The 27,831-nt window shown below is 43.8% G+C and overlaps 1 protein-coding gene across 1 annotated transcript; it reads left to right on the top strand.

Moving 5' to 3' along the window:
- The first annotated feature begins 89 nt into the window (after positions 1-89).
- Positions 90-26,876, top strand: LAP3 (leucine aminopeptidase 3). Its single transcript, XM_073342439.1, has 13 exons — positions 90-348; positions 1,614-1,729; positions 2,086-2,140; positions 3,766-3,871; positions 9,100-9,259; positions 11,065-11,229; positions 12,076-12,234; positions 15,042-15,166; positions 16,414-16,502; positions 19,437-19,539; positions 23,036-23,115; positions 23,855-23,967; positions 25,786-26,876. The coding sequence occupies exons 1-13, from the start codon at positions 217-219 to the stop codon at positions 25,979-25,981; spliced, it is 1,599 nt and encodes a 532-aa protein (XP_073198540.1). The 5' UTR covers positions 90-216; the 3' UTR covers positions 25,982-26,876.
- Positions 26,877-27,831: the final 955 nt, after the last annotated feature.

Genomic DNA, 27,831 nt, shown 5'->3' with positions numbered 1-27,831 from the left:
CAGGAACGCGCCACTCCCGGCTTCCCGCATGAGCCAGGCGCTCGCCCGGCCCGGCCCGGCCCCCGCCGCCTCCCTGGAACTCCCCTTGCTCCTGGGCGTCCCCGGCAGCCCCAGGCCGAGGCCCAGCCCCCGAAGCACGCGGCGTGCGCCGAGGTCAGAGGGGCGGGACACGCGCGCTGCTTCCTTGCCTCCCTGCAGCGGCCGCCGGGCTGGGTCATGCTGCTGCCGCTGCTGCTGAGGAGGCTCGTTCACGGCAGCCTCAGCCGGGCTCCCCCTTTCGCCTGCTGCTGCCCCGGCCGGGGGCCTTCTTCCTCCCCGCGGGGCTCCAGCAGCAGCGCGGGGCGCAAGGTAAAGGGTGCGGGGCCGCCAGCACGTGGGGGCGGGGGGCCGAGCGAGGAGGGGAGCGGCGAGCTGCAGGCAGGCGCTGGCCCGGCCACGCGTGTCTGTGTCCCGAGGGTGGAAATGCCAGCGGCAGAGCGGACGCCGCAGGGGTGGGGAGGCGGTAGCTGGGCTGTCCTCCGACGGGCGCCCTGGTCAGTGAAGACTGGCCAGGCTGCCGGTTAAGTGTCATCAGCCCCCCTCCACCCCCTCGGCTTTTCCCGGCCCTCTTCACTCGCTGGTTCACCTGCTGCCCCGCACTCACACGCCCCCATCATGTGCGCAGTCCGGAGCGGTTGCGTGGAAGCCCTTGCGAGGGCTGTCGTGCTCAGAGTTAAACCTCTGGCTTTGTGGGACTGGGGCCAGAGTCAGCAACTCGGGGCGCTCCTTGGCGTTCTGGAGCTATTTGTAAGGGTCTCTGTTGACAGCTGGTCTTCGACCGGCTACCAATGCAGAGCCCTCCTGCACCTGATTTCCTCTTGTTTGGTGGTTTTGTTTCCTTCTTAATGCACCTGATAATGTCCTTGACCCTGACTCAGTCGCAAACAGTGCAGCTTTTTCCTTTCTTCAGGATGTGCCTGTTCAGAGATAATGTTAATTAACAAGCAAAATAGCCTGTATTTTAAATCAGTGTCTGGAAACTTCATTTTTATACATAGGTTTCAGAGTAGCAGCCGTGTTAGTCTGTATTCGCAAAAAGAAAAGGAGTACTAGTGGCACCTTAGAGACTAACCAATTTATTTGAGCATAAGCTTTCGTGAGCTACAGCTCACTTCATCGGATGATACTGTAGCTCACAAAAGCTTATGCTCAAATAAATTGGTTAGTCTCTAAGGTGCCACAAGTACTCCTTTTCTTTTTGTACATGGTGAGCCAGATTTTTAAAGGTATTGAGGGTGTCAAAATTCAGGTAGGTGCTTAGTGTGATTTTTATAAAGCGCCTGTATCCCTACTTACCTAAATACCTTTAAAAAGCAGCACCATGATCTGAAGCATGGAATTATTCATATTCTATCTCTTTCTTTCTCCTGTTTAAAGAATGTTACTTTTGGTCTTGGCTTGTATCCTGATTTATCTAATCTGGACTTTAGACTCTCGATTATTTAATAAACTGAGTTCACTAAACCTATTTCATACAGTGTTATGGTTATGTTCAGAAACATTTATCAAATCTCAATATATATTGTTTAGAAAAGAGTATCTTGCATTAGTGTATTTTTTGTTTTTTTTAAAAGGGCCTCATCTTAGGAGTCTATGCAAAAGAAAAAGAAGAGGCGGTTCCTCAATTTACTAATGCTGGAGAGAGTTTTGATAGACTTGTATCTGGAAAGCTGACAGAGCTATTGTCCATGTAAGTGTTTAGATCAGTTTCTTATATTTTTTAAGATAGTGTAAACACAGAAAATACATCTTTATTCATTGTTCTAGTTTGCAGCCATACCACCTCATGCATTGACATTCATATCTCTCTTGCTAAACAGAATTAAGTCAGTAATCAGATAAGGGGACCTCTAATGAAAAAACAGGGCTGCAGAAAGTGGTGGTGGTGATGATTCTGTTGGTGATATGTTTTTTCCTTTGAATCCGTTCTGATCCAATGTTCCTGTATGGAGTTGAGTGATATTGCATGACCGGAGAATAAAATTATTACCACAGAAATCAGGATCTCTGTTTTAAAAGAGCTCATGGCACTTTTTTGTGTTCTAGATCTGGGCCTTCTTTGAAGAAAGGCAAAACACGCCTATTTCATGGCTTGCATCAGGTATGAAACTTGAATTTTTATGAGTATAATGACTAGTGGGTGGCTTGAATTTGAGTCTTGGCATTATTCCTTATTATAAGCTCATTCTGGGCGCAGCATATTATTACAACAGAATGTTATACTTTGTCATTAAATACTGTGGTGTTTGAATTTAATGTGTTGCTATACTGTGGTTTTTCTAAAATTTCAAAGAAATACTTTTAGTGATTTTTGCCTTCTCTATCTAAGTTCCTCTACAAGGGCCCAATCCAACTGACAGAGTCAGTGGAAAGACTCCCATGGATTTTACTGGAGATTAGATCAGGTCCCAAAATCCCAATTCTGTAGCATGTGGAACTGCCATTAAAGTAAGTAGGGATTCCTTGCATGAAAAGGCTGCAGAATTGGACCCTACACAATTCTCTCCCAAGAGAATGAAAAAGTGATAAAAAGAAAACCGTTCAAATCACTGTTGGCTGTAGCTGGGCTGGAAAGCTTATACTAGCTGCAGTCTCTTGTGAGCTGGATGTTTCGTGGTGCAGCAGTTTTAAAAATGATTATTATAAACTGTATCAGAGGGGTATCCATGTTAGTCTGTATCCACAAAAACAGTGAGGAGTCCGGTGGCACCTTAAAGACTAACAGCTTTATTTGGATATAAGCTTTTGTGGGTAAAAAACCACTTCTTCAGTTGCATCTGAAGAAGTGGTTTGTTACTCTCAAAAGCTTATGCTCAAATAAATTTGTTAGTCTCTAAGGCGCCACAAGTACTCCTCGTTCTTTTTACTGATACAGACTAACACGGCTACCAGGCTGAAACCTGTCTCCGAATAAATCTGTTAGTCTTTAAGGTGCCACCGGACTCCTCGTTGTTGTTATAAACTGAAAGAGCATAGTTTTTGTAATAGAAGTGTGAGGAGACCTCAAGTTCGCCTAACTTCATCCTGCTCAGGAGGAGTGGGGATCCGTCCACCTCTATATCTTTGTGGATGGAGACACATCACATTTTAAATAATTTTTCAGTGCATAGCAGCACTAGAAAGAGCTCTCAACAGTGGTAAGGTGGGAAAAGACAGATTGCCCTTTTGAGACTTTTTCTCCTTGCTCTCTGTAGTGCTCAAAAGGTAGGGGTATGTGTGTAGAGAATCAGTTAGCCAGTGGCCTGCTGCCCTTGAATTGTGGAGCGGCCACAAAAGTAAATACCCTTGCTCAGGATGGAGGCATCCTGCCATGCTGTGTAGACTAATAGGTGGGGACAGGCTGAAAAGTGCACAGACCTCATCATGTTATACTGAACATAAAGCCCTAACCAATAAGAACAGTCTTATTACTTAGATTGCTTTTTGGGGCAGACACCAACTTCTCAGTGTGTGTGTATAGGGCTTAGCACAATGGGACACTGGGTCTTCTAGGCACCACAACAATACACATAAATATTAACAATTAGATAACCGTGAATTTGTCCATCTGCTTATGACAGGTAGAGAGGAGATCGCTATCATAATGACATACTAACGATAATGGATACATTTTCAGGTTATGTTTGCCTTCATTTAAAAAGAATACTCTTTATAACTGATATTAACCTTACATCATGGTTATCAGAGTGAAGAAATTAAATCCACTTGTGTGTTGGTTTTGCACAGGATTTTCCAAGCATTGTAGTTGTCGGCTTGGGTAAGAAGGCTGCTGGAGTAAATGATCAGGAAAACTGGAATGAGGACAAAGAAAACATTCGGACAGCTGTTGCAGGTTAACTTATTTTCATTTAATATTTGTTTCTGTTGCAAGTATTTGATCTATTAAAGCCCTACTATAATGTGATACATTCCATTTTCGGTGAAGCACATGAGCTTAAATCAAACAGGCCATAACACATTTTGTTTTAAAGCATAAGACCTAATGCATGGCTTGGAAAATTCACTCACCGCTGAAAAGTGGGAAGGGTTCCCTGGTGAGAAAAGGGCCGAGTCCTTTAATTTTTTGCAGAATATGTATTTTCCACAATTTAAAAAAAAAAAACAACCCTCCCCTCTCTCCAACTCCCAAACTATAGCTTTATGGTTGTGGAGAACCTTCCAAATAACAATCAATGCAGAGTAGTCTTCCTAAGTCTGCAAACAAACAACTCCAGTATCTGCTTCTCATAGCTTTCCCAAGTAGCATGAAATTGAAAAGACCCTTGTCACTTTCACTTCACCATGTGAGGATCAGTGAAATTGACGAGATTATAACCATGTGCCCCTAACCTGTGCACATATGACAACCTTAAATGTTTTCTGCTGTTGCTTAGGTGGTAATTAAGACTTTTTGATATCCTTGACAATATAACATGATATATTTTGTGTTTCCTCATCATAGAATCGTAGGCCTGGAAGGGAGGTCATCTAGTCCAGTCCCATTCATTCATGGCAGGACTAAGTATTAGCTAACCCATCCTGACAGGTGTTTGTCTAACCTTATCTTAAAAATCTCCTGTAACGGAGATTCCACAACCTCTCTAGGAAAATTTATTCCCATGCTTAACTACCCTGACAATTTTTCAGAATGTCTAACCTAAACCGCCCTTGATGCAATTTAAGCTTATTGCTTCTTGTCCTTTCCTCAGAGGTTAAGGAGAACAATTTTTCTCCCTCCTCCTTGTTAATACTTTTTATGTACTTGAAACTTGTTATCATGGCCCCCTTCTGTCTTCTCTTCTCCAGACTAAACACACCCAATTTTTTCAATCTTTCCTCATAAGTCATGTTTTCTAGACCTTTAATCATTTTTGTTGCTCTTCTGTAGACTTTCTCCAATTTGTCCACATCTTTCCTGAAGTGTGGCACCCAGAACTGGACACAATATTCCAGTTGAGGCCTAGTGAGTGCAGAGTAGAGTGGAAGAATTACTTTTTGTGTCTTGCTTACTACACTTTTGCTAATAAATCACAAAATATTTGCTTTTTTTGCAACAGTGTTACACGGTTGACTCATATTTAGCTTGTGATCCACTATGACCCACAGATTCCTTTCCGCAGTACTCCTTCCTAGGCAGTCATTTCCCATTTTATATGCATGTGACTGATGGTTCCTTCCTGCGTGGAGTACTTTTCATTTGTCCTAATTGAATTTCATCCTGTTTTCTTCAGACCATTTCTCCAGTTTGTGCAAATCCTTTTTGAATTTTAATCCTATCCTTCAAAGCACTTGCATCCCCTCCCAGCTTGGTATCATACACAAACTTTATAAGTGCACTCTATGCTATTATCTAAATCATGATGAAGATATTGAACAGAACCAGATCCAGAACTTATTCCTGCAGGACTCCACTTGATATGTCCTTTCAGCTTGAATGTGAACCACTGATAACTACTCTCTGGGAACGGTTTTCCAACCAGTTACGCACCCACTTTATAGTAGCTCCATCTAGGTTGTATTTCCCTAATTTGTTTATGAGAAGTTCATGTGAGACAGTATCAAAAGCCTTACTAAATTCAAGATAAACCACATCTACCACTTCTCCCTATCCACAAGGCTTGTTACCATGTCAGAGAAGGATATTAGGTTGGTTTGATGTGATTTGTTCTTGACAAATCCACGGTGACTCTTACTTATCACCTTATTATCTTATAGATGTTTGCAAATTGATTGCTTGATTATTTGCTCCATTATCTTTCTGGGTCCTGAAGTTAAGCTGACCTAAATTCCCAGGAACCTGCGAAGCCGCGTGGCTATGCAGCAGCCTATTTAGTGCTGTGCAGGTGCTCAGGGAATCCACCTGGGGACCTGCCGGGAGAGGGGCGCCCCAGCCCCAACCTAGCCCGGACCCAGCCACGGCCAGGGGGGCCCAGACCAGACCTGTCATGGGGTGGCCCTCCCTGAACCCAGCCCCAGCCAGACCTGTGGGGGCTGGGGGAGGGGCACCTATCCTGTGGCCCCAGCCCTGGAGCTGCTATGGTGGGAAGAGGCATCTCTCCTCCCCAGCCCAGGTGCTGTTACAGGGAGAGAGCTGGGGAGGGTCCTCTCTCCCCGCTGTAACCCCGGAGCACCCTCCTGCACCACAAACCCCTCATCCCTGGTCCCACCTCGGAGCCTGCACCCCCAGCCAGAGCCCTCACAACCCAGCCCCCAACCCTCTGCCGTAGTCATGAGCCCCATCCAACACTCTGAATCCCTCGTCCCCACCCCAGAGCCTGCACCACCAGCTGGAGCCCTCGTACCCCTGCCCCCAACCCTCTGCCCCAGTCCTGAGCCCCCTCCCATACTCCGAGTCCCTTGGCCCCACCCCTACCACATGCATTTTGTTATGTGCACCGATATGAAGGTGATGTGTCATACATCACCTCCATATTGGTGCACGTAACAAAATTCATTCCACACATGGGTTGGAAAACTAAGAGGGAACACTGAAGCCAACTGGTCTATAATTCCCCAGGTTGCCCTTATTTCCCTTTTTATAGATTGGCACTATATTTGCCCTTCCCCCCCATTTCCCCCCCCCATCAGCTGGGGGCTGAAGAAAGTTCCTTGTGAATTTGTGAAGTCTGTCTCTTGCAATCAGTGAAATCATGCTGTGTGAGCACTGGGCATGTTTATGTGGTGTCTCATAATTTGGTATAGCCTTGCTTTCTAGCATTTTAATTGAGAGGGATATCGCTTTTAACCTCAGTCCTTGTCACAGGGTGGTTGGCCCCAGTAAATGAAGTAGGTCCAGCACCCCTGTGCCAGAACAGGTGCTCCTAGTTGGCCAATTAAGTGAGAACAGCACCTGGGGGCTGTAAAAGACCAGGGAGACCCACACAGGAAGAGATTCAGTGAGTTGGAGAGACCTGGTGAATCAGAGCTGCGTATGCCTAATGGGAGTCAGGGGTAGGTGAGAGTTGCCAAAAATTGTATGTTTGGGACTTGGGAGAAAGCTGAAGGCTAAAGAAAGGAAAGACAGGTTTGCTGACTGATGTCCCCAAGCCAGAGAGTGAGGGCTGGAAAGGGCAGAAGCAGGAGAAGCAGCAGCAGGGAGAGTTGCTTGCTGGCTGTAACCCAGAGCCAAGGGCCAAAGAGAGCTGAAGGCAGGCAAGCAGTGGAGGGGCTTACCCACCGACATCTACAGGGCTGGAGATCTGGTCCCAGAGGACTCATGAGAGGGCCAAGAAGAGTGAAGGATGCTGCCCTGGCAAGGATGTTCCTGAGCAGAGAGACTGGCAGGGGTTCCTGCTGGGAAGATCAGGGTTGCACTCCACTTGAAAGGGCTGGGGTGGCTGTTCTGGTATAAGGCTGGAGTAGACTGACAGAGTCTGGGCATGGATGAAGATGCCAGCGTGTGGTATGTAGGATGTCATGGAATAAGACCACAGGTGATCTTAATGACTACACTGGGGTGAGAAACAGGCTTGGGTTTTGGAGCCTGTGTTATACCAATAAAATAAAAACCAGCAGGATCTTATTAAAGGGGAAAAGGCAAAATGCCACATTTATTGTGAATACAGAAAGAATCATAGTAAGCAGTTAGTTATAGCTATAACATTCCATTCAATTTCATATTTAGTCTCTCTCCCCCTCTCCCTCCGCGCGCGCAAGGTTGTTATTATAGTTACTAGTCTTAGAATTGCTCATGCCAAGCCACTGGCCTGGACATGAGGAGGGAGCAGGGCCTTGTCAGATGCTCATCTGATGCTCCTGGAAGTTGGTTTGCAGAATCAGACCCCAAAGTTCTCACTTTCTAGAGTCCATTTTTATAGGAATTCTTCCTATGCCAGTCTATGGGAATTGCTTCATCATGCTGTTGCTGAATCAATCAGCAGATGGCACATTCCTGATGGCTCTGTGCTGCCAGATGTTATCTTGTTCTTTTGTTTTCCCATTCTTGAGGCTGTTGGGTGGATTCCAGTCTACCCTCCGGGGTCTTCTGGTTATTTCCACTTGACGCCTTCTTCAGCCGATGGACACTGGATTCTTAGGCTGGCACCACCCTGATCATTGTTGTTATCCACACCAAGCATCCATCCACATACATCCTCTATCTCTATTTTAATCACAATTGTTAACAAAGCGAGAATAATACAACAAAAGGACGGGGAGTCTCTGGGTGCTGTTTCTGTTGTTACAGAGTATTGCTTTGAGTCTCTCTCTGTGTGAGTAGTTGTTGTTACAAAGAATTGCTTTGAGAACAGACTCTGTCTTAGAATGTACTAACACAATTAGCAGCTTGCAAGTTTCACACATAGAGGGAGAGAAGCAGTACCAAAAACCAAGAGACCTCTTAATTAGTAATACCCTGGAATGTAAACTATGTAGAATCAAACTCATTTGTGATTTTAATACAGAACTTCTTTAATATGATCTAACACCTGTGTTTTGGACTATGTATGTTTTGCTGCTGTAATAAACCAGCACCAAGAGGGGGTAGTAGAGTTGTTGTGGAGTTACTGGGGATACTGAAAGAGGGAAACTCAGGCAGGTGTGCCTGTCATGCCACAACCTGCAGCAGTAGGGTGCTTCCAGGCAGGGGTGCTATATGGGAGTCCCTCTTAAACAAATGTGATGGCTATGGAATACGTTCATATTTTCTGCTGCACGTAGATGTGCCTTTTGAATCAAAAGGCTGTTGTGACTTTAAAAAACTAATTGCTACTTAAGCTATACTAGCAACACACTGTATTACAACTTAATTTCTGATGGCTACAGGCTTTGGTCACCTGAAATACTTTAAAGTTGTGTAGTTTTAAGAACTTTGGTTTTCTCTTTCAACCCTTGCTGAATTGCTTACTTGATAAGTCTTATATTCAAAGTTCACAGTTGCACGACAAACACCAATACTCTGCTTTTTAAAAATTGCTGCTATAGGCTTTGCTCTATTGAAAATTTTTTTCAGCTGATTTATGCCAGAATCTACCAGGTGTCAATAGAACTGGGTTCTTTCCTTGAAAAGTTATATTAATTACCTCCGGAATCCATTTTGCTGCTGCAGTCAGTATTCACGTATTGATGTATTGTATTTTCCAGTTGGATGCAGACAAGTTCAGGACCTGGAGGTACCTTGTGTTGAAGTAGACCCCTGTGGAGATGCTCAGTCTGCTGCAGAAGGAGCTGTTCTTGGGCTATATGAATACAATGAACTTAAGCAAAAAAAGAAACCTGTAGTTACTGCTCAGCTACATGGAAGGTGATGACAAACTAAAGTTTTATTTGTGAAACATTTGGATACCTAGAGTATGTATCACTCCCTTTTCCCCCACCTCTCTTTTAGTTGGTGTTGCATAAAATATTTTAGCAGCAGAGACATCTTTACAGCATTTGCTTTGCATGTCTAATTACCATTAATAGTGTGTCATGTTTGTTTGTTTTTCCTCTCATAAGTGCTTCCCTGAAGCAGAAAAGGGTCTGGGATTAAGAAAGAAGGGGGAAAAACCACTCTGTCTGTTTTATGATGTGTACAGTCCTTTTAATGATATCAAAAACTCAGAAGTGCAGGAGTTCGTTCTCTCACTCAATGAACAAACCCTTCTAAGACATGAGAAATGCTGTAGCAGATCACACCAGAGTTCCACTTGACACCTTGTCTCTAGCAGTGGCCAGTACCAGGTATGTCAGAAGAAGATGCAAGAAACCTAATGAACAATTACAACACTGGATCCACAGGGGAAGACACTTCCTAACCTTTGTTAGTTAGAGGTTGGTATGTGCCCTGGAGTGCATAGATTTATATCTCCTCTGTTTATTTTGTTGTTCAGAAATATCTGATTCTTTTTTGAGTTCTGATAAGCTCTTGAACCCCAGCATGTCTTACATAAATCACTAGATACACTGTGATAGGCAATGTATTTAGTATGCAACAAGAAAAATGACACACACGCTCCTTTTGGATTCTGAATGGCATTGACCTCTCCTTGGGAGATGAGACAACAACAGAACTTCTCTCAGTAATATAGCACTTCCTCAGAATAATTCAATGGCTTCTTTTATATCCCCTCCCCTACCAGCCTTCCACATCTTCCCTGCTCCTAGGGACTGAATCCCAGATATGCACTAGGACAGTTCCTTCCTTGAAAGAGGGAAGCTGCACCCTGCTAAGTAGTAGTCTTGGAAAATCTCTCAACCTAATCCTATACTGATACACCTCAGTGTCACACTCATCCATTTCCCAGGGCAACAGATACCTTGAGAGTCGCTCAGGATTATTGGTCTTTATGAAACAACTAACTTCTCAAGACATGGGTGGCTTTGTGGCTAAGGCTCTGGAGTGGGATTAAGAAGAGTTAGGTTCAATTCCAGCTCTGCCACAGACTTCCCCTGTTCAACTCTGAGCCAATCATTTATTTTCTGGGTGTCTCAGGTTCCCATCTCTAAAATGGGGAAATAGTACTTCCATTCTTCATAGTAGTGTTGCGAGCGCCTAGATAGCACAGCATAGGTAGGATTTAGGGATATCCCTCTATGAACACCTTACTGTGACTGTTGACAGTTCAGTGACCAGAACTATGCTTTGAAGTGGGGATCCCACTATCCAAGCTCCACCTTTATCAACTCATAATCATAATTTTAGCAAGATTCAAAAATGGATTGGACAGGTATGTGGAGAATAAGAATGTCCAGAGTTGTTGTTACTGTGAACACACATTTTGGAAGGGATATTAAACGTCATGCTTCATGGCTTAAGCCAATCTCTAACTATTATGAGACGTAATGTGGGTGCAGAGAGTATCCCATATCTTCTACTGCAGGGTTCTTGCACCTTCCTCTGAAAATCTAGTGCTGACCATTGCCATAGACAGGTACTCAACTAGGTTAGGTGGACTTCAGGTCTCACCCAGTACGGCAGTTCCCATGTTCCTATAATAATAGAGCTAATGTAACATTCCTTCTCACCTTCCCTTCGTGGGGCAGCTTTCTTTTCAAAATATAGACAATTGAATACTGACAATCTTATTTTTGCAAGGGTTCAATTATAATTATGTGGTGTTTGTTTAGTGATGGCAAGGAAGCCTGGCAGAAAGGTGTCATGTTTGCTGAGGGTCAAAACCTGGCTCGCTACTTGATGGAGGCCCCTGCTAATTATATAACACCGATGAAATTTGCTGAAGTTATTGAACAGAAACTCAGAAGTGTCAATAGCAATGTGAAGGTCCATATAAGGTAAGTTCAATTTAAATCATTCCTTCTCTGTAAGTTGTAATTAATTAAGATGCAGCATGTAAAATGTTTCTGGAGTTTGCTCATTTTTACCCTTTTGCCATTCACGATGACAAATGCAAGGAAAGTATTTGTGTAACAGTCTGTAAACTTTAAAATAAATAAAAGCTTTGTTGGTTCCCAGAAATAGCAAGTTATTCTCAGTATTAAGAGCAGGACTTCCAGTCACTACAGTAGGCAGAGAATAGTCTGGTGGGACAAAAATAAAGAAACAAGACGAAAATGTTAACTACTTTTGTAACATGACAAGCCTTCTAAAAAACTATGGAAGAGGAAGCCTGACAATCTTTTTGTATTACTTCCCAGTGAATATACATCCCTTCTTCTTGGTTTTAGTTGCTTATCCTTTGGAGGTGGTAAGCAAACTCTCATTACCTGTTTCTATGAATTTGCCCATAACTGTAGCAGTTTCTTTGAAACTGTAGAACCAGGCTGTGCCCTGCTGCTTTGTGGATGCAGTCTCATGTCACATTACTGTTCAGGTCCTCCAAAGATTTTAGCGCACACCTCCAGCCAAGAGGGTGAGAAGGGAAGGCATGGTATTTGTAATGTGGAAAACCAGGAAACAATAGTTTAAAAAGGAAAACAAAATAACTTTGAGAAAGTGGTTTTTCTATTTAACAAAGAAGTAATAGTGGATAAAAAACAGTGATTTTACTTGGCAATCTGTCAGTTAGGTAAATAAAATTGCTTACAGATGTGTTTAAAACTCTTAAGAGTTATGATCTTTTGTATATATTTTTTCTTGTCTTTTGTAATGGCTCTAATTAAAATCTTTTTTTATTATAGGTCAAAAGCATGGATAGAAGAACAACAGATGGGAGCATTCTTGAGTGTAGCTAAGGGTTCAGATGAGCCTCCAGTCTTCTTGGAGATTCACTATTCAGGCAGTGCTAATGCAAGCGACTCTCCGTTAGTGTTTGTTGGGAAAGGAGTTACCTTTGATAGGTATGTTTGCTAATATTTTTATGACTGAAACAAAAACTATAATCCAATTGTGGAGGAATTGAGGTGCCTATAAAAAAGTGGGTACTACAAAAATATTTGTCGTTGTGCCACTCACTCTTTTTCTCCCAAAACAGGCAGATTAGCTAACACTTTACCAATCTATTGTTTGTAAAGTATGCCAACAAATTAAAGAGATTATCCAATAAAATTTAGTAATAGACCTCTTGGTATTTCCATTGAAAAATCAACCATATTTGAAACCTGAACCATTAACAACCCCGCTTACTATTTACAATTCGATATTCTGTTGCAAATGACTAGAAGAAAACATTCTCCAATCAGAACAGCTTACTTTAACAAAATTTGGGAAAATACCAAGAAGAGTTTGGCAATTTCTTTTATTTTATTCATGGAGGAAATAATCCATTATGCTCGCTTCTGTTTAGTGATGCTTACAAATAGCATTTCAGGGGAAATTCATCAAATGAGAATTAGTAATTGGTATGTAAAATTATATTAAAAACACAACAGCATAAAATTTTACAGGTTGTGCAAAACTTTAATAATTTGCTGAAGATCTCAAACCCATAGCAGAATATATGGAGACCTAAATATTGCACATAAGTGCATTTTAAACAGGATGTTTGAAAACCTGTCCCTTTTTCACTTCTCTGCCAAGCTCAGAGATAGGGATCCTGTGTTTCAGTTGTACAAGTTGGCCACTACTATGAGTGCTTGGCTTTATCAACTGTTTCAAGGGAAATGAAACATCCTCAACTTATGGTTTGTCAGGAGAATGAGAAAGGAATGGATTTTAAATGCTCTTGTTCTCAAATGTATTTAATAGTAATTTCAAGGCTTTGCATTTGCCAATGTTGTTGTCTTGGTCTGAAATTTTAATGAGAAGTTTTTAAAAATTTGTTTACAAAAAGATGTGCATCTCACCTTTAAAGTAACTTTGAGAAGCATATTCCAATCAGAAAATCCAAATGTTACTTCAGAAGGTCAGATACACTTGCTGTGCTGTGGGCCAACCGCTCCAGAGGAAAATTTAGCCTCTGGTGCAAGAGCAAAATGAAAACCAAACATTCCTGTGGCCTGGTGTGTGTGCAGCTGCTCAGGAGGCAAAAGGAGTGCTTGCTTACATGAGCTCTGCACCTCCTGTGCAGCGCAGTGCCCATCTTTTAACCATCTGTCTCCCCATGGAGACCAAGAAAGCTACTGCAACCCCCATGCTGTACATGGTGCTGGGCAAGTGGAGAGAAACTGATGAGACCCAATATCAATAGTAATTTTGTTTTATATATGTTTTACTATACATCAGAGTAAGTGGGTGAGTTGGGACTCTCCCATCCTGACTGCTAGTGTGAGGGCCTCAGCCAACCCCCATCGTTCTGGAGAGACAAAGGGGTCTCCTGGTCCAAGTGAAGAGGCTCCCTGCTTTTTATCCTTCCCTTTCTCGTCAGTGACCCTGGTGATGGGCAGGAGGGAAGGTAGGGTTCTTTAGCTCAGATGGACTAGTTTTGGAACTCTGCCAGGGAGGTAGAGATTACAGTGTCAGAAATTAGTTAACATTTATTCTCTGAGCTGCTGATCTCAGCCAGGCACAGATGAATTCTTGCCAGTGACCCTCTAATATTATGATATACAAGGAGATGCTTTTATCATGCTCCGTGTATCTTTCGTATCATTCCCATGAACTTGCCATATGTGGTAGACTACCACTCTCCCTGGGAACACAGCAGGGTTGAGCGTCTGCATAAAGCAGAATTGGTATTACAAACTCAGAGCAGCAGAGTTACGAACTGACTGGTCAACCACACACCTGATTTGGAACCAGAAGTACTCAATCAGGCAGCAGTAGAGACCAAAAAAAATTAAATCAATTACAGTACAGTACTGTGTTAAATGTAAACTACCTAAAAATAAAGGGAAAGTTGAAGGGAAAAAGAAAAAAAAAAACCAAGGTAAGGAAACTGTTTCTGTGCTTGTTCCATTTAAATTAAGATGGTTAAAAGCAGCATTTTTTCTTCTCCATGGTAAAGTTTCAAAGCTGTATTAAGTCAATGTTCAATTGTAAACTTTTGGAAGAACAATTGTAACGTTTTGTTCAGAGTTCCAAACAACCTCCATTCCCGAGGCGTTCGTAGCTCTGAGGTTCTGCTGTACCTTGTTGCTTCCAAAGGCGAGATGGAGCCTCAGTAGGCCAACAGCAGATGTAGAGCAGACTTGTGGGTTTGTTTTTGTTTTTTATTTTGGTTTTTTTGGCCTTGTTACAGTTGTAAATGAGGTATAAGCTTCCTAGTCTACAGTCATCGAAGCATCTGCTTTGTTTCTGTAGCGTGTTTTGGCAGAGTGAAAATAGGTTGGTTTTTTTTTCTTCCTACATAATTTCCTCTCCACTCTCTCACCTGGAAGACCTAACTACTGACTAATTTATTCATCTTCTGCACTTTAGTTAAACTGATTTACTAGGGATACCACTTTCCCTCTGTTAAATCCTTTTGATTTATCTTTGTTTTCCTAAATGTAATTGTGTGTTTTGCCTGGTTACATTTTTAGTATGTTGCAGATTATCCGGGAGATGTTTTATTGTGTCAGATTAAATTGATGAGGCGATAGCTTTTACTAAAACAAGATATATTGCTTTTTAGAATACTAGAAAATTAAAAAATAACGAACTATTGATATTATTGTCATAAACATACAGATGGACAAAATAGTTATTTTAAAGCACGTGGTGTGAGGCTTCTATGTGCTGAATGAGATTTTCTATTAACGTCTATTCTTGATCTGTGCATCCCCAGTGGTGGCATTTCACTTAAGCCTTCTTCAGGTATGGATGCAATGAGAGCAGATATGGGAGGAGCAGCAACGGTGTGTTCAGCTATTGTGACAGCAGCAACACTAAATCTACCTCTTAATATAATTGGTAAGTTGCAGGGGAGAGGGGAAAATATCAGAAAATATGCTTTAAAATGTTACATTAGGGCAAAGCTATTTTAATATCTATTTTAGCCATTGCTGCAGAACAGGAAGAAAGGAAATAGGAACCACTCTTAAGGATGGAGATGTGATTAGCTAACTCACTTTTTAATATTTTTCCGTATAAGTACTGGTTGTAGTTGCCACAGGATGTTGTGCAGCTGTGAATAAATGAGTTGATTCACACAATAGCAAAAGTGGATGTCCAGGAGGAGGCTGATACAACTAACAAGTTTGAGAAACCCCAATTTTATGGGAATTAAAGATGTTTGTTAGTTCTGAAAACTACTTCATCAGCCCAGCATTATCCTCTTTAGTGTGCTCTGTCCAGAACACATGATCATGGGCTTCTCCTTGTGTATGACTGGTGGACTACCATGTTCCTTGTCACTATAGCCACAGTTGGAACCAGAGCACTGACTTGGGCTCTTTACCATCTTCCCCAGCTGCCCTTATGTCAGTCCTATATAGTGGTTCCCCTGGATCTCTTTCTTTTGACACTGTAAAATGTTTGTTTGGAATGAGAAGCTCTTGAAATTCCCCAGATAGCTTTAGAATTCCAGAAATAAACAGCCCTTTATAAGCATATGAAATATGCATATAGGTCTACATGTTGTAAGGAGTAACTTATTGACCGGGAGCCTCACCGTTGAGATGAGAAGCTCGCAACTCTTTTTCAAGACAATGTGCCTGATTCTGTCCTCACTTGATGTAAATCAGGTATAACACATGGTGTAAAAATAGCATAGGTGAGTGGAGGGATAGCTCAGTGGTTTGAGCACTGGTCTGCTAAACCCAGGGTTGTGAGTTCAATCCTTGAGGGGGCCATTTAGGGATCTGGGGCAAAATTTGGGGCTTGGTCCTGCTTTGAGCAGGGGGTTGGACTAGATGACCTCCTGAGGTCCCTTCCAACCCTGATAGTCTATGCTTCTATGAATGCAGCATGTTAAAGATAAATGTACAGACTTAATTGTATAATGCAGAAATGTCACTAATGGGGAAATTTGGAACATGTCATTCTTCAGGAAATTTCAGGTGCCAGTCTAGAAATTGTATGTAAATTCCAGACAAGAATGCTATCCTTCTGTTACAAGTGATTTTAGTGTAAAGACTTGTCTTTTAAGTAGCTTTTCTGTAACTGCTGAATTTAGAAACCCATGGTACACTGCAGTATTTCTTTCTTTTCCCTCTCAGGTTTGGCACCTCTCTGTGAAAATATGCCCAGCAGTAGGGCAAGCAAGCCTGGAGATGTTGTTAGGGCCAAGAATGGAAAAACAATCCAGGTATGTGTGTGTTTAAATTTGGTTTTAGACACATTCATTGCAAACCTACTAATCAATCAAGTTTTACCGTTTCAACTTCTGTTATAATAAGTGCACAAAGACTATTTTTAAAAACTAGTGAATTTATACAGTATGAGAAATACATGTAACTAAAATTGCTAACAGAGCATTCTTTCAGTGTTGGGGGGGGGGGGTTGGGGGTTTGTATTTGCAAAAATATTATAAATGACTAGGGAAAGCTAAAAAGCCCAGTCACTTACATTTTCCAGAATCTGCTGTATCCATACAGGAGGCTGTTATAGTGCTTATAAAGCCAGAGTTAAAGATAGTCTTCAAACATGGTGTGCAAAATGGTAGTTGCGTTTGGTACATTTTCAAGGCCCTCTTCAGGCACCTCTTTTGTAAAACACAAGAGCATTACTCTTCTGCTGACATAACCAAGGCGTTGACCCTACAAACTGCTCCACATATGCAGAACCCGGGTGTCACGAGGGCCACTCACCGCACATGATGACTCTGCCTGGTGGCTCTGGGGGTAGCTCTTGTCAGGCACCGCCCTCCTTTGGCGGTGTGTCTACCCATCGGCTCTTTCACCCTGCGGCTCTTCTCACTCCCAGAGCTGCTGCTTCCTGTTCATGGCTTGGCCCTCTGGCCAGGTCACTAAGGTCCTCCCCTTCTGGGGAATTCAAAGGCCTTCCAGACCAGCTGTCAGGCTGGCATCTCCAAAACCCTGTGTCACTTCCCAGTGGCTGGTAGGGAAAACCAGGCCCACCCTCTACACTGGGTTCCAGCCCAGGGACCCTATAACAAGCAGCCAACATCTGTACGGTCCTATCCCTTGCTGCTGTTTTTCTGGCTTCTCCTATTTTTCTGGCTTCTCCCTCTCTCTGGGTTTGCCAGCCCAAGCTTCTTCCTCCCAGGGAGTGACTGTAGACTACTTCCTGTTCCTGTCTAGCTGAGCCCATTTCCAGTTACTGGCCTATTCCCTGTCTCCTTCTTCAGGTGTAGTCTGGGCAGTTAAATTGGCCTGCCAAGCCACCTTAACCCCTCCAGGCCTTGGGTGGGGTGAGCATCCCATAACACCAGGGCTGTGCAAAGCAGCTTGCAGAATCAGGGCCTAAAGTACATATTTTGTGTTTAATCTGAAATACATAACCATTCCCCATTTGGTTAAATCTTAACACATGCCCTAATGCTATAGATTGTTGTTTCCCTGTAGGAATTAATGGACAAATCAATATTTCTCCTTCCAGAATTTCTATGTAATTCTGTTACCCCCATTCATGAGTTTGACATTGGGAACCTTTCCTTTCCTTGAGGCTTCACCAAGCTATATGCATGACTATCGGTTTCTAAACCATTGTGCTTCTGAGGGGCCTCATAACCCCCTGCCATAAAGAAACCCATTGGAAAGAACCAGAGGCTCAGGAAAGCACCACAAGGGTTACCAGGCAGAGTTCACTCTAATGCAACCCCTCAAACAGGAGGGGCTGCAGGGGGCAGGGATTTTTGGAGGGAGGAGCCCTCAAGAACCAAAGGAAGTAGATCTCTAAATCTACAGATATCACAGCCATTTACAGGGATGCCTCCTGCCTCTGTGCTACCCTACAGTTTCCTTTCCCTCCTGGCAATATAGTTCCAGTAGGATCTGTGTTTCCACTGACTAGGTTCCCCTGCAGCTGCTAGATCGGGGTGGGCAAACTTTTTAGCCCGAGGGCCACATCTGGGAATAGAAATTGTATGGCGGGCCATGAATGCTCACAAAATCGGGGTTGGGGTGTGGGAGGGGGTGAGGGCTCTGGTAGGGGGGCAGGCTCCAGGGTGGGGCCAGATATGAGGGGTTCAGGATGTAGGAGGGGGCTGCGGACTGGGGCGGGCAAGTGGGGGACGGGGATGAGGGCTCTGGCTGGGGGTGCAGGCTCTGGGTGGGGCTGGGAATGAGGGGTTTGGGGTGCAGGAGGGTGCTCCAGGCTGGGACTGAGGGGTTTGGAGGGCGGGAGGGGGATCAGGGCTGGGGCAGAGGTTTGGGGCGCGGGGAGAGGCTCAGGAGTGCAGGCTCCAGGTGGCACTTCCCTCAAGTGGCTCCCGGAAGCAGCGGCCATGTCCCCACTCCAGCTCCTACATGGAGCCACGGCCAGGAGGCTCTGCGCGCTGCCCTGTCCGCAGGCGCCACCTCTGCAGCTCCCATTGGTTGCAGTTCCCAGCCAATGGGAGCTGTGGAGGTGGCGCTTGGGGCAGGGGCAGTGTGCAGAGCGGAGCCCCTTGGCTGCCCCTATACATAGCGTCATGGCCCCGCTCCGGCTCCTGCTTCCGGGAGCTGCGTGGAGCGGCCCCCAACCCTGCTTCCCGGCTGGAGGGCCGGAGCAGAACAAGCTCAAGACGCTGCTCCCCAGCGGGAGCTCGAGGGTCGGCTTAAAACAGCTGGTGGGCCGGATCCGACCTATGGGCCATAGTTTGCCCACCCTGTGCTAGATAATAGCCATTGGATTTCCATGGGCTTTGCAGGGGACAGCAACCAATCTTCTGCTGTACCCTCCTGCCCTGCTCTATGCTGCTGACACCTAAGAGCCCTGGCCTGGGAGGCCTGGCGGCAATGCTGTGAGGTTCCCTGATTTACATTAAAAATAAGCTTTTTCTGAATGCTTGACAACTCCATTTTGGGTTGATTTTAGTGTCCTGTTTTAGTTCACTTACCTAAGATCACTTTGAAAAATAATTGATCATCAAAATATTTTTTGGTTTTGTTTTGTATTTATATTAGAAAGTAAATTTCAACTTCTTGCAGTTATTACACAAGCTGTAATACAGGGATCACTTTCAGCCTGATAGCCAAAAACCCAGATGGTCTCTTTAAAAAGAATTTTTAAGAAGCAAATCAAGTAAAGGGGAACTTGTGAGTAGATGGCTTTTTCCCCTCCTCTCTTGTATCTACAGGTTGATAACACAGATGCAGAGGGAAGGTTGCTATTAGCTGATGCTCTCTGTTATGCCCACAATTTTAATGCAAGGGCCATTGTGAATGCTGCAACATTAACAGGTAACTAACTTTCTTTTCCTGCTTCATGTTGCAAAAAAGTTTTTCATTATGAGAAACTAACTCCTTAAACACATTTCTTAGGAGTTTCATTAACAAATGAGAACTTTGTGTATTTTTTCCTCCTTGTTTATGCATGAATTATGTTGTAGTTTTATTTTTACATTTTATTTTTAATATTTTTAACTTTTCTGTTCACATATATCACAGTAAAGCAGTTGTCATAAAAAAAGGAAATCTGTAGTTTACAAACAGTATTTAATTGGGTTAAAATGCATCTGTGAAACCAAAGAATTATTTATGCATATGTCTAATAATGCCTTAAATTACATTTGTTTAATCACTTGTGCTAATATATGTCAGGGGAGGGCAAACTACAGCCCATGGGCCGGATTCGGTCTGTCAGGGCTTTCAGTCCGGCCCATGGGATTTCCAGCCCTGTGGCGCAGCAGGGCTAAGGCAGGCTCCCTACCTGCCCTGGGCCCACGCCACTCCCAGAAGCGGCCAGCATCACGTCCCTGCGGCCCCTGGGAGGACGGGGGGCAGAGGTCTCTGTGTGCTGCCCTGGCCTGCAGGCACCAGGCCCCTGCAGCTCCCATTGGCCAGAAACCGTGGCCTATGGGAACTTCGGGAGTGGTACCCACAGTTGACGGCAGCGCATGGCGGAGCTACCTGCCCGCCCCACCCCCAGTAGCCGCTGCTGGACATGCTGGCCACTTCCGGGAGCAGCGTGGGGCCAGGGCAGGCAGGGAGCCTGCCTTAGCCCCGCTGCGCGCCGCTGCCACCCCGGAGCCGCTGGAGGTAAGCAGCACCCCTCCTGCACCCCGCACCCCAACCTCCTGCCCTGAGCCTCCTAACACCCTGCCTTAAGCCCCCCCATACCCTGAGCCCCCTCCCGCACTCCGCTCCTGCACCCCAACCCCTTGCCCTGAGCCCCTTCCTGCACACCACAATCCTCCTCGCACCCCAACCTCCTGCCCCAGCCCTACATTCATGACCCTGCATACAATTTCCCCACCCAGGAGTGGCCCTCGAGCCAAAAAGTTTGCCCACCCCGATATATACTCATGTATATGCCAGCTTCTGCAGCCACAGAGGAAGCTGATTCAAGGATTACTGGCTTATACAAAGTAACTTCCCCTTGAGGTACTTGACAGCCCAGAGGAGGAGAAGGTAATGGCTACCACCATGATAGTAATGATTCTGTCTGGGGTATCTAGGTGTCATGGGGATGAAGAGGAGCCAAAGCGCTGCATGCTTTTGGTCTGTGCAGGTTTCCTGCAGACCTTTCAGTTTTGGTATGCTCTGTTGTTAAAATAGGCCTCCTCATTATTACCTGGGCACTCAGGGTATGTCTACACTGCAGTTAGAAACCTGTGACTGCCTGTGCCAGCTTGCTCAGGCTCACAGGGCTTGGGCTGTGGGGCTGTTTAATTGCGGTGTAGACATTTGGGCTTGGGCTGCAGCCTGAGATAGCTCTGAGATCTTTCCACCTCGCAGGATCCTAGAGCCCTGGCCCAAATGTCTACACCACTGTTAAATAGCTGTGCAGTCTGACCTCCATGAGCCTGAGTGAGCTGGCTCAGGGCAGTCATGGGTGTCTGTCTGCAGTGTAGACATACCCTGAGTGTCCCAAGAAGGGTCAGCATCAAGAAGCAGCTCTGTGGCACCAGTTATACTAATGTGTAAGCCCTTTACCTTTATACGTGGGTCAATATCTTGATAGGGTTTTCCCGCTTTAACTGGATCAGCATGTTGACTTCTGTTCACTCTGTTTTAGACAGTGATGCAAGCTTCAGTTTTCGTGGGTTTTTGAGCTGAAAAGTTTAGATTACAAACACTGCAAGGGAATTTCAAACTCCAAACAAGTAAACCTGTTTCACTGAATACTTGTAAGAATTCTGTGATGGGATGGACTAGGCCAAGACCCACCCACCCCCCACCCCCCCCACTGGAGGCCTCAGGGTCCTGCCACACTGATCCCAGGAAAGGAGCAGTAGAGAAGTCCTCCATGCAGCCTAGAGTTACTGCAGGGTAATCAACTAATCAGAGAGGCTGCAGGGCGCAGCCAGTCAGGGTCCAGAGGGCCATATAAAAGAAGCTGCAGAGCCAAAGATAGTCAGCTCCTTGCAGGAGCTGTAGGAGTGCAGCTGGTGCTCCTGGCTGGCCAAAGGGAACTGCAGCACCACGGACAACTCAGTGCTGGCAGCGACTAGGGGACTGAAGAGAGCTCCTGGCTGATTGCTAGACCTGAACTTAGATGAGCCCTGAGGTAAGGGTGAAGCTTTGACAAAGGCTGGGACCTAGGGAAATGGTCCATGTAACTGAAAGCAGTATAGTTAAAGGGACACTGCAACACATGGCTGTTGTTCTTAGGATCCCTGGCCTGGGACCCAGATTAGTGGGCGCAGGCCTGGGTCCCCCTCTACCCTCATTGGCCACTGAGGAACTGGCTTACAATCAGACAGTGAGAAACCCCCAGAAGGGGAACTGAACTACTTAGTGGCCCAGCTGAAGAGCTGGGGCCAAAGTAGACCAAGAAGGTGAAACCATTGCCTCCATGGAGGAAGCCCTGGGGGTACGGCCCGATACCAGGGCCAGGACTATTTAAAGACTGCAGACACACCCTACCAGAATGGGGTGCTCATGAGAGGTGAGTGCCACGCCATTACAAATTTATAAAAATATTTCTATTGTAGGTTTTCTATAAGAAAATATTATTTTGGCCTTCAGTTACCTGACAGTGTGCCTTTAATGTGCCCAAAATGGTAATTACAGAGCTGAAGGACAAGGAACTTCTATAACTGGCTGGATAAAAAGTCCATATTAAGGTTATTGGCCAGACCGCCCCTTTCTGTGGTGAAATCCATGGCAGGCCAGTTATAAAGAGAAGGAAGTATGCAAATTTCCTCTCAGATTGTTGTGTGAACTATGGAATGGGTGTTAGATGATTTCTTGTGCCTAGGGATCTATAGGAGATTAGGGCCATCTACCGTGGTATTTTGGGAGCTTGTCTTTTTTCACTTGCATTCTATCTGTACTATTAGGGTTTAGCCTCCTGAAAGGGGAATTCGTGTTGCTAAAAAGACCTGGATTTGCTTCCATTCTTGCCTGATGATCATGATACAGGGGACATAGTGTGTGTCAGCCTGCTCCCTTCCATCCAGACAGCCTTCCGCTGGGTCCTGGGCAACGGGGGATGCTGTTGTGGAGATGTCTGCCCCTTCCCTTCCATGTGAGAGGGATGACATCTGTCTCCATCTGGGCGACCAGAGGGCACAATTGGGCCTATTACTAATTAACAAAGGAGCAGGTTTTCAATAATACTTTTCCAAATAAATGCAAGAGTACCAAGACTCCAAGTGTCCAAGGTAGGAATTGGGGATAAGAAGGACGGGAAATCATCTTAAAAAATACAATTGGAAGGTAGAATGCAAAAGAAATGTTCTGCTCCATCTCCAAGAGCAAGAGGTATAATTTACAGGGTGGTATTTTATAGGTGCCATGGATGTAGCATTAGGATCTGCTGCGACTGGAGTTTTTACCAATTCATCTTGGCTTTGGACTCACCTTTATGAGGTAGGCCATACGGTGGACTTTTTTTTTCTTTAAATGTTAGGTATATATGTTCCTGAAGGTCTCTTATATAAGTCAGATGATAGATATTGTATTAAATTTTAAAATATAGTGGGTTTTTTTGTGGGGGGGGTTAATATTGCATTTAATTGAGAAGCATAGGTTGTATGTGTGTATGAATTGCAGGCCCATTGATACACTTCTTGGGTAGCTTACAGTCCACTAGTGGCATGCACCTGTGTCTCAAGGATACACACCCTCCTATGGTTTATTGCTTAATTATAAGCTCTAGATCTACTGGTTGCTAGTAACTTGTGTTAAAAGGTGAATTGGTCTTGATTATGTGTCATTCATTAAATTCTTAAAAATGCCTAATATATGGTCAAACTGAAATTCCTGAGGGAATTCTCCAAAGGAAGTGATTTATGAAAAATCTGCATTACCAGCAGAAAAATGTCTTGCAGAAAATTGGCTCTTTTTCATCATAATCATGGAGGGCAAAATTTAAAGCATCTAAAATTGAGTTTCATCTTTTACTGTTTTAGCATATTTTTTTCAGATGTTATCTTGTGAAGTTATCTTTCTGAAGTTATCTTGTGTTACTAATTTCAAAGTGGTTTGATAACTACCCAGTCCACCCAAAGCTGCGATTGCAGTATACATTACAGTACTTGCAGAGTTAATCTAAACAAAAAATACCACATCAATTTTGCCCCAAGTATAACAGTTGTTTCTTCTGCAGGCCAGTATTTTGACAGGGGACCGCGTTTGGAGAATGCCTCTCTTTGAACATTACACAAAACAAGTTACCGATTGTCCACTTGCAGACCTCAGTAATGTTGGAAAATATAGCAGGTACATTACTTAACTGAAATGCAGCAACGCTTTCTTGACTGATACACTTATTTATCATCACATTGTTGCTTTAGAAATAGCCAGCATTTCCATAGTTATTGGAATACTTTGAACTTGCGCTAACAGTCACTAGTACAGTTAGATTTTAAAACAGGAGTTGGGATTTCAGTATTTTTACTTTTAAAAATTGCTAAAATATAGAGCCAAATCTTTATTTGTCCATTTAGGACCAGATGGTGACAACGACTCTTGTTCAGGGGGCGAGCACACAATGAACCTACCCACCCCCACTCTGTGTCCTGCCCAATGAGTATTTAAGAGTCCAGTCCTTGCACACCAGGAAGCATGGAGAGTTTGCCCTAGGGGCATGTTTCTCTGCAAAGAGGGCTGAGAGTGGGCCAGCTTCACCAAAGAAAAGAAGCTCTACCATCTTAAAATGATGTAACCAGCATATCTGGAAGCTGGGGAACAGAACATCAGTACTATCACTTTACAGGTCTGGGGGAGGGGTAATATTATGTTTAAACAGGCACATGGCTCTGTAATTCTACCAAACATTGAGTATTACTGTGTTCTTCAAGTGCGTGTTAGTGTGGATCCCACATAGAGGTTCACGTGCATCATGTCACAAAATCATAATCTTTTGAATATTGGGGGGCCATGCATGCACCTTGTCTGAATGTGTAAAGGGCAGCCACAACTCTCCATCAGTTTTCTCAAAGACCTCCTGCATACTCAGCCATCTGTCAGCCAGCTTCTGCACAGAATCTCAACATTATTCTCCGGAAGCTCATGGAGCATCCTTTTGAGCTGCTGTCTGATTGCTTGGTACATCATCTTACCCTCAAGTGGCTGTTACCTCAGAAGAGAGGGCTAATGAGCTCCAAGCTCTCTGAGCTAGACCTCCTTACACCTTCTTTCACAGAGACACAGTGATGCTGAGACTGCACCCCAAATTCTTCCCTGAAGTGGTCTCAGAATTTCACCTAAATCAATCAGTTAATCTTCCAGTCTTGTTCCTGAAACCACACTCAACACAAGGACAAAAGCAACATACTCTAGATCCTCTCCACCTCTTTGTGGGCCTATGTGACATTTTGGACAAAAGCAGTGGACAAAAGCAATGTATTTCCACTTGCCATCAGATAACTGGCAAGCCTCTCCCTACAAACACCAAGACACACTCTACACCAGGGCACAGGCAGTGTTGTCAGCTTGGTTGAGAAGCATGCTAGTATCTGAGATCTACAACAGAGCGATGTTGAGCAACCCGTTGACTTGTGTTAAACATAATGTCCTTAACATGGCAGCCAGGTCTGATGCCAAGTGCTTCTGTCATTATTTGAAGCTGAGACTCTTCAGTTCCACCATCCTGAGGTGATACTGCTTGCCACTTACCGACAGTGGGATCCACACTGATGCATACTTGAAGAAGGAAGAATGGTTTCTTACCCTGTGGTTCTTTTGAGATGTTGTGGATCTGCCCTGCCCTCAGTCCCCACTTTTTGAAGTTCTCAGCTTTTAATTGAGAGAACTGAGGGAGAGTTCCAGCTGCTTCACCCTTTATGCCCTTGTGTGGAAGCATTAGACGGCACAGGGTGCATCTACAGCTCTGACAGACATGGCTATGCAGAAGCTTCCAATCATGAGGTGCATGCACACCTTCAGTGGATCCACACTGAACATATTGAAGAACCCCAGTTGCTGGAGAGTAGCTAACCATTCAGTGTGCATTTTATTGTTGATTTAGAGTTGTTTAAAGTTTTTAAAAATCCACTTTTTTTTTTTTTCTTTCTCTTCTCCCTCCTCCCTCAACAGAGCTGGAGGTGCATGCACAGCTGCTGCCTTCCTGAAAGAATTTGTGACTGCAGCTAACTGGGCTCATTTAGATATTGCTGGTGTGATGTCAAATAAAGATGAGGTTCCTTATCTTCGAAAAGGCATGGCAGGACGACCCACGCGAACATTAGTAGAGTTTGCTACACGCTTGAGCCAAGACCAGCGAAGTGTCTAGTAAAATACTAATTCTGTAATCTTCCACTCCACCTGTCTACTTCAATTAATCTTAAAATTTGTTTTAAAACGAGTTAATGGCCTATGTACACTGATAAAATGCCAAATGTGGAAGTAGGTCTGCAATCCAGGAATACTTCCCATAATCTAAAAAGATATAATGATGAAAGACAAATGCATTTTATAAACCGTTCTTACTGAGTAAGAATATCCCATAGTTGAGGTTCCCTCTTCCCATTTTATGCTGTTGAAGGTGAGAAGTTCTGTTTGAACTATTTTTAGACATTTAATACTGAAAAAAGATCATTGTAAACATCTGGATTTGTGTTCAGATGTATAAGTAGTAGTGATCTGTGTAATGGTCACAAACAATAAATCTACCTTTTTAGTTGCTTTAGCAAGTTCTTTTGTCTAAACAGTATAATGTAGCCTCCACTATAAAACCATTAATCTGGAATCATGGCCCTTCTTCTGTGTTTTGGATATACCATACATGGAAGAATAAGTCTGGATAGTGTTTGACAGAAATTTTGTCAGAACAACATACTGGAAGAAGCTAGAGGTACTGTTACCATCTGTTTAATCAGCTAATCCATGGTAGTGTTTTATTAGGTATTGGGAGACTCCATTGCTAGAGGTATCTTAAACTAGATAATGAACCAGAAAATAAGCTGTAAGGAACCTTCCTATGTTGTCAGGGAGATGGATTATCTTGCCAATGTCTATATGAGATGCCAATTTATTGAGCATAATTAATGGAAATTAAACAATTTCCTGCAGTTGTTTATAATTCCTCTCAAAAAGCTTGGCATAAAAATTTGTCTCCCTAATGGTGGTTTTGCTTTTTTCATTGTGCTTGCATTGATTTTTCTCTTGTGCCTTCAATAAAGCTGAAATTAACATGACTGTTTTTGATTTGGGTAACTTCTTGGTTGTGTAATACCATAGTTAATGGTACTCTCAATCTGATCACAGTTTTAGGGGAGGGATTGTTTAAAGAAAAACTTTTTCTTGGAGTGTGTGTCAGTAAGAGGAACAGCTTTTCTAATGTGCAGTGTGTCAGTGTATTTAAATAGAGGAGTTTACAGAGACTAACACTACTCTTTTTTTACTGATCAGTCTGCACCATCAGGTGACATCATCTGAATTCTAATTTCTGAAATCTGAGTCCTCATATTAGTATTCCCCTGACACCTGTAAATTTCCCAACTGCAGTTCAGTCAGGACTTAATTGTGGCTGGCTAATTGTTTAGAGGACAGCACCCCTGTTTTGCTTCCTGTAACCATGGTTGGCCCCAAGAATTCACAGCAGATGTGGCATCTGAGTGCCATAGATACAGGCTCAGCACAATTGTAGGAGTGTGACAGGAAAATAAACTGTTAACAGGATACATGTGAAAGGATAATCTTTTCCTCTGTCTTGCTATTATACTTTGCATTTGTAAAGCTCCTTCTGTCTAATCATTTCAAAGCAGTGTAGTGATAATTTTAGATTTGTACACCTAATCAGTGGCAGAGTTGGAACTGCAACTTAATTGCTTTAACCACTGTCTGATCCATATGCAGATAGCTGTCCTAAATTCAGCATTTACCTGTGCATAATTTTGCAAAAGCACCAGTATATCTCAGTACATATTGCTAATTCCATATGCAAATTAGATCCTTAATTATTAGCACTCATTTATTTTTCATCTGCTGCTTTTGTTTTTGGATGGACAGTGAAAAGGCAGCCCAGATTAAAAAAGTTGAAGCATACTTTTACCAAATTTGAACCTCTCCAGGTTTAAAAAAAGGCCACTATGATCATAGATACAAGAAAGAGGAGAGGCATTTGAGGACAGAAGCTACAGC

This window comes from Lepidochelys kempii, chromosome 4, assembly GCF_965140265.1.
Source record: "Lepidochelys kempii isolate rLepKem1 chromosome 4, rLepKem1.hap2, whole genome shotgun sequence".
Taxonomy (NCBI): Eukaryota; Metazoa; Chordata; order Testudines; family Cheloniidae; genus Lepidochelys; species Lepidochelys kempii.
This window is presented reverse-complemented; position numbering and strand designations above follow the sequence as displayed.

Bases quoted from the DNA above. Each gene is read 5' to 3' on its own strand.
- LAP3 (XM_073342439.1), top strand. From the start codon at position 217: ATGCTGCTGCCGCTGCTGCTGAGGAGGCTCGTTCACGGCAGCCTCAGC. The intron at 2,141-3,765 runs GTATGAAACTTG...GGTTTTGCACAG, and splicing joins TATTTCATGGCTTGCATCAG to GATTTTCCAAGCATTGTAGT. The intron at 16,503-19,436 runs GTATGTGTGTGT...TTGTATCTACAG, and splicing joins AGAATGGAAAAACAATCCAG to GTTGATAACACAGATGCAGA.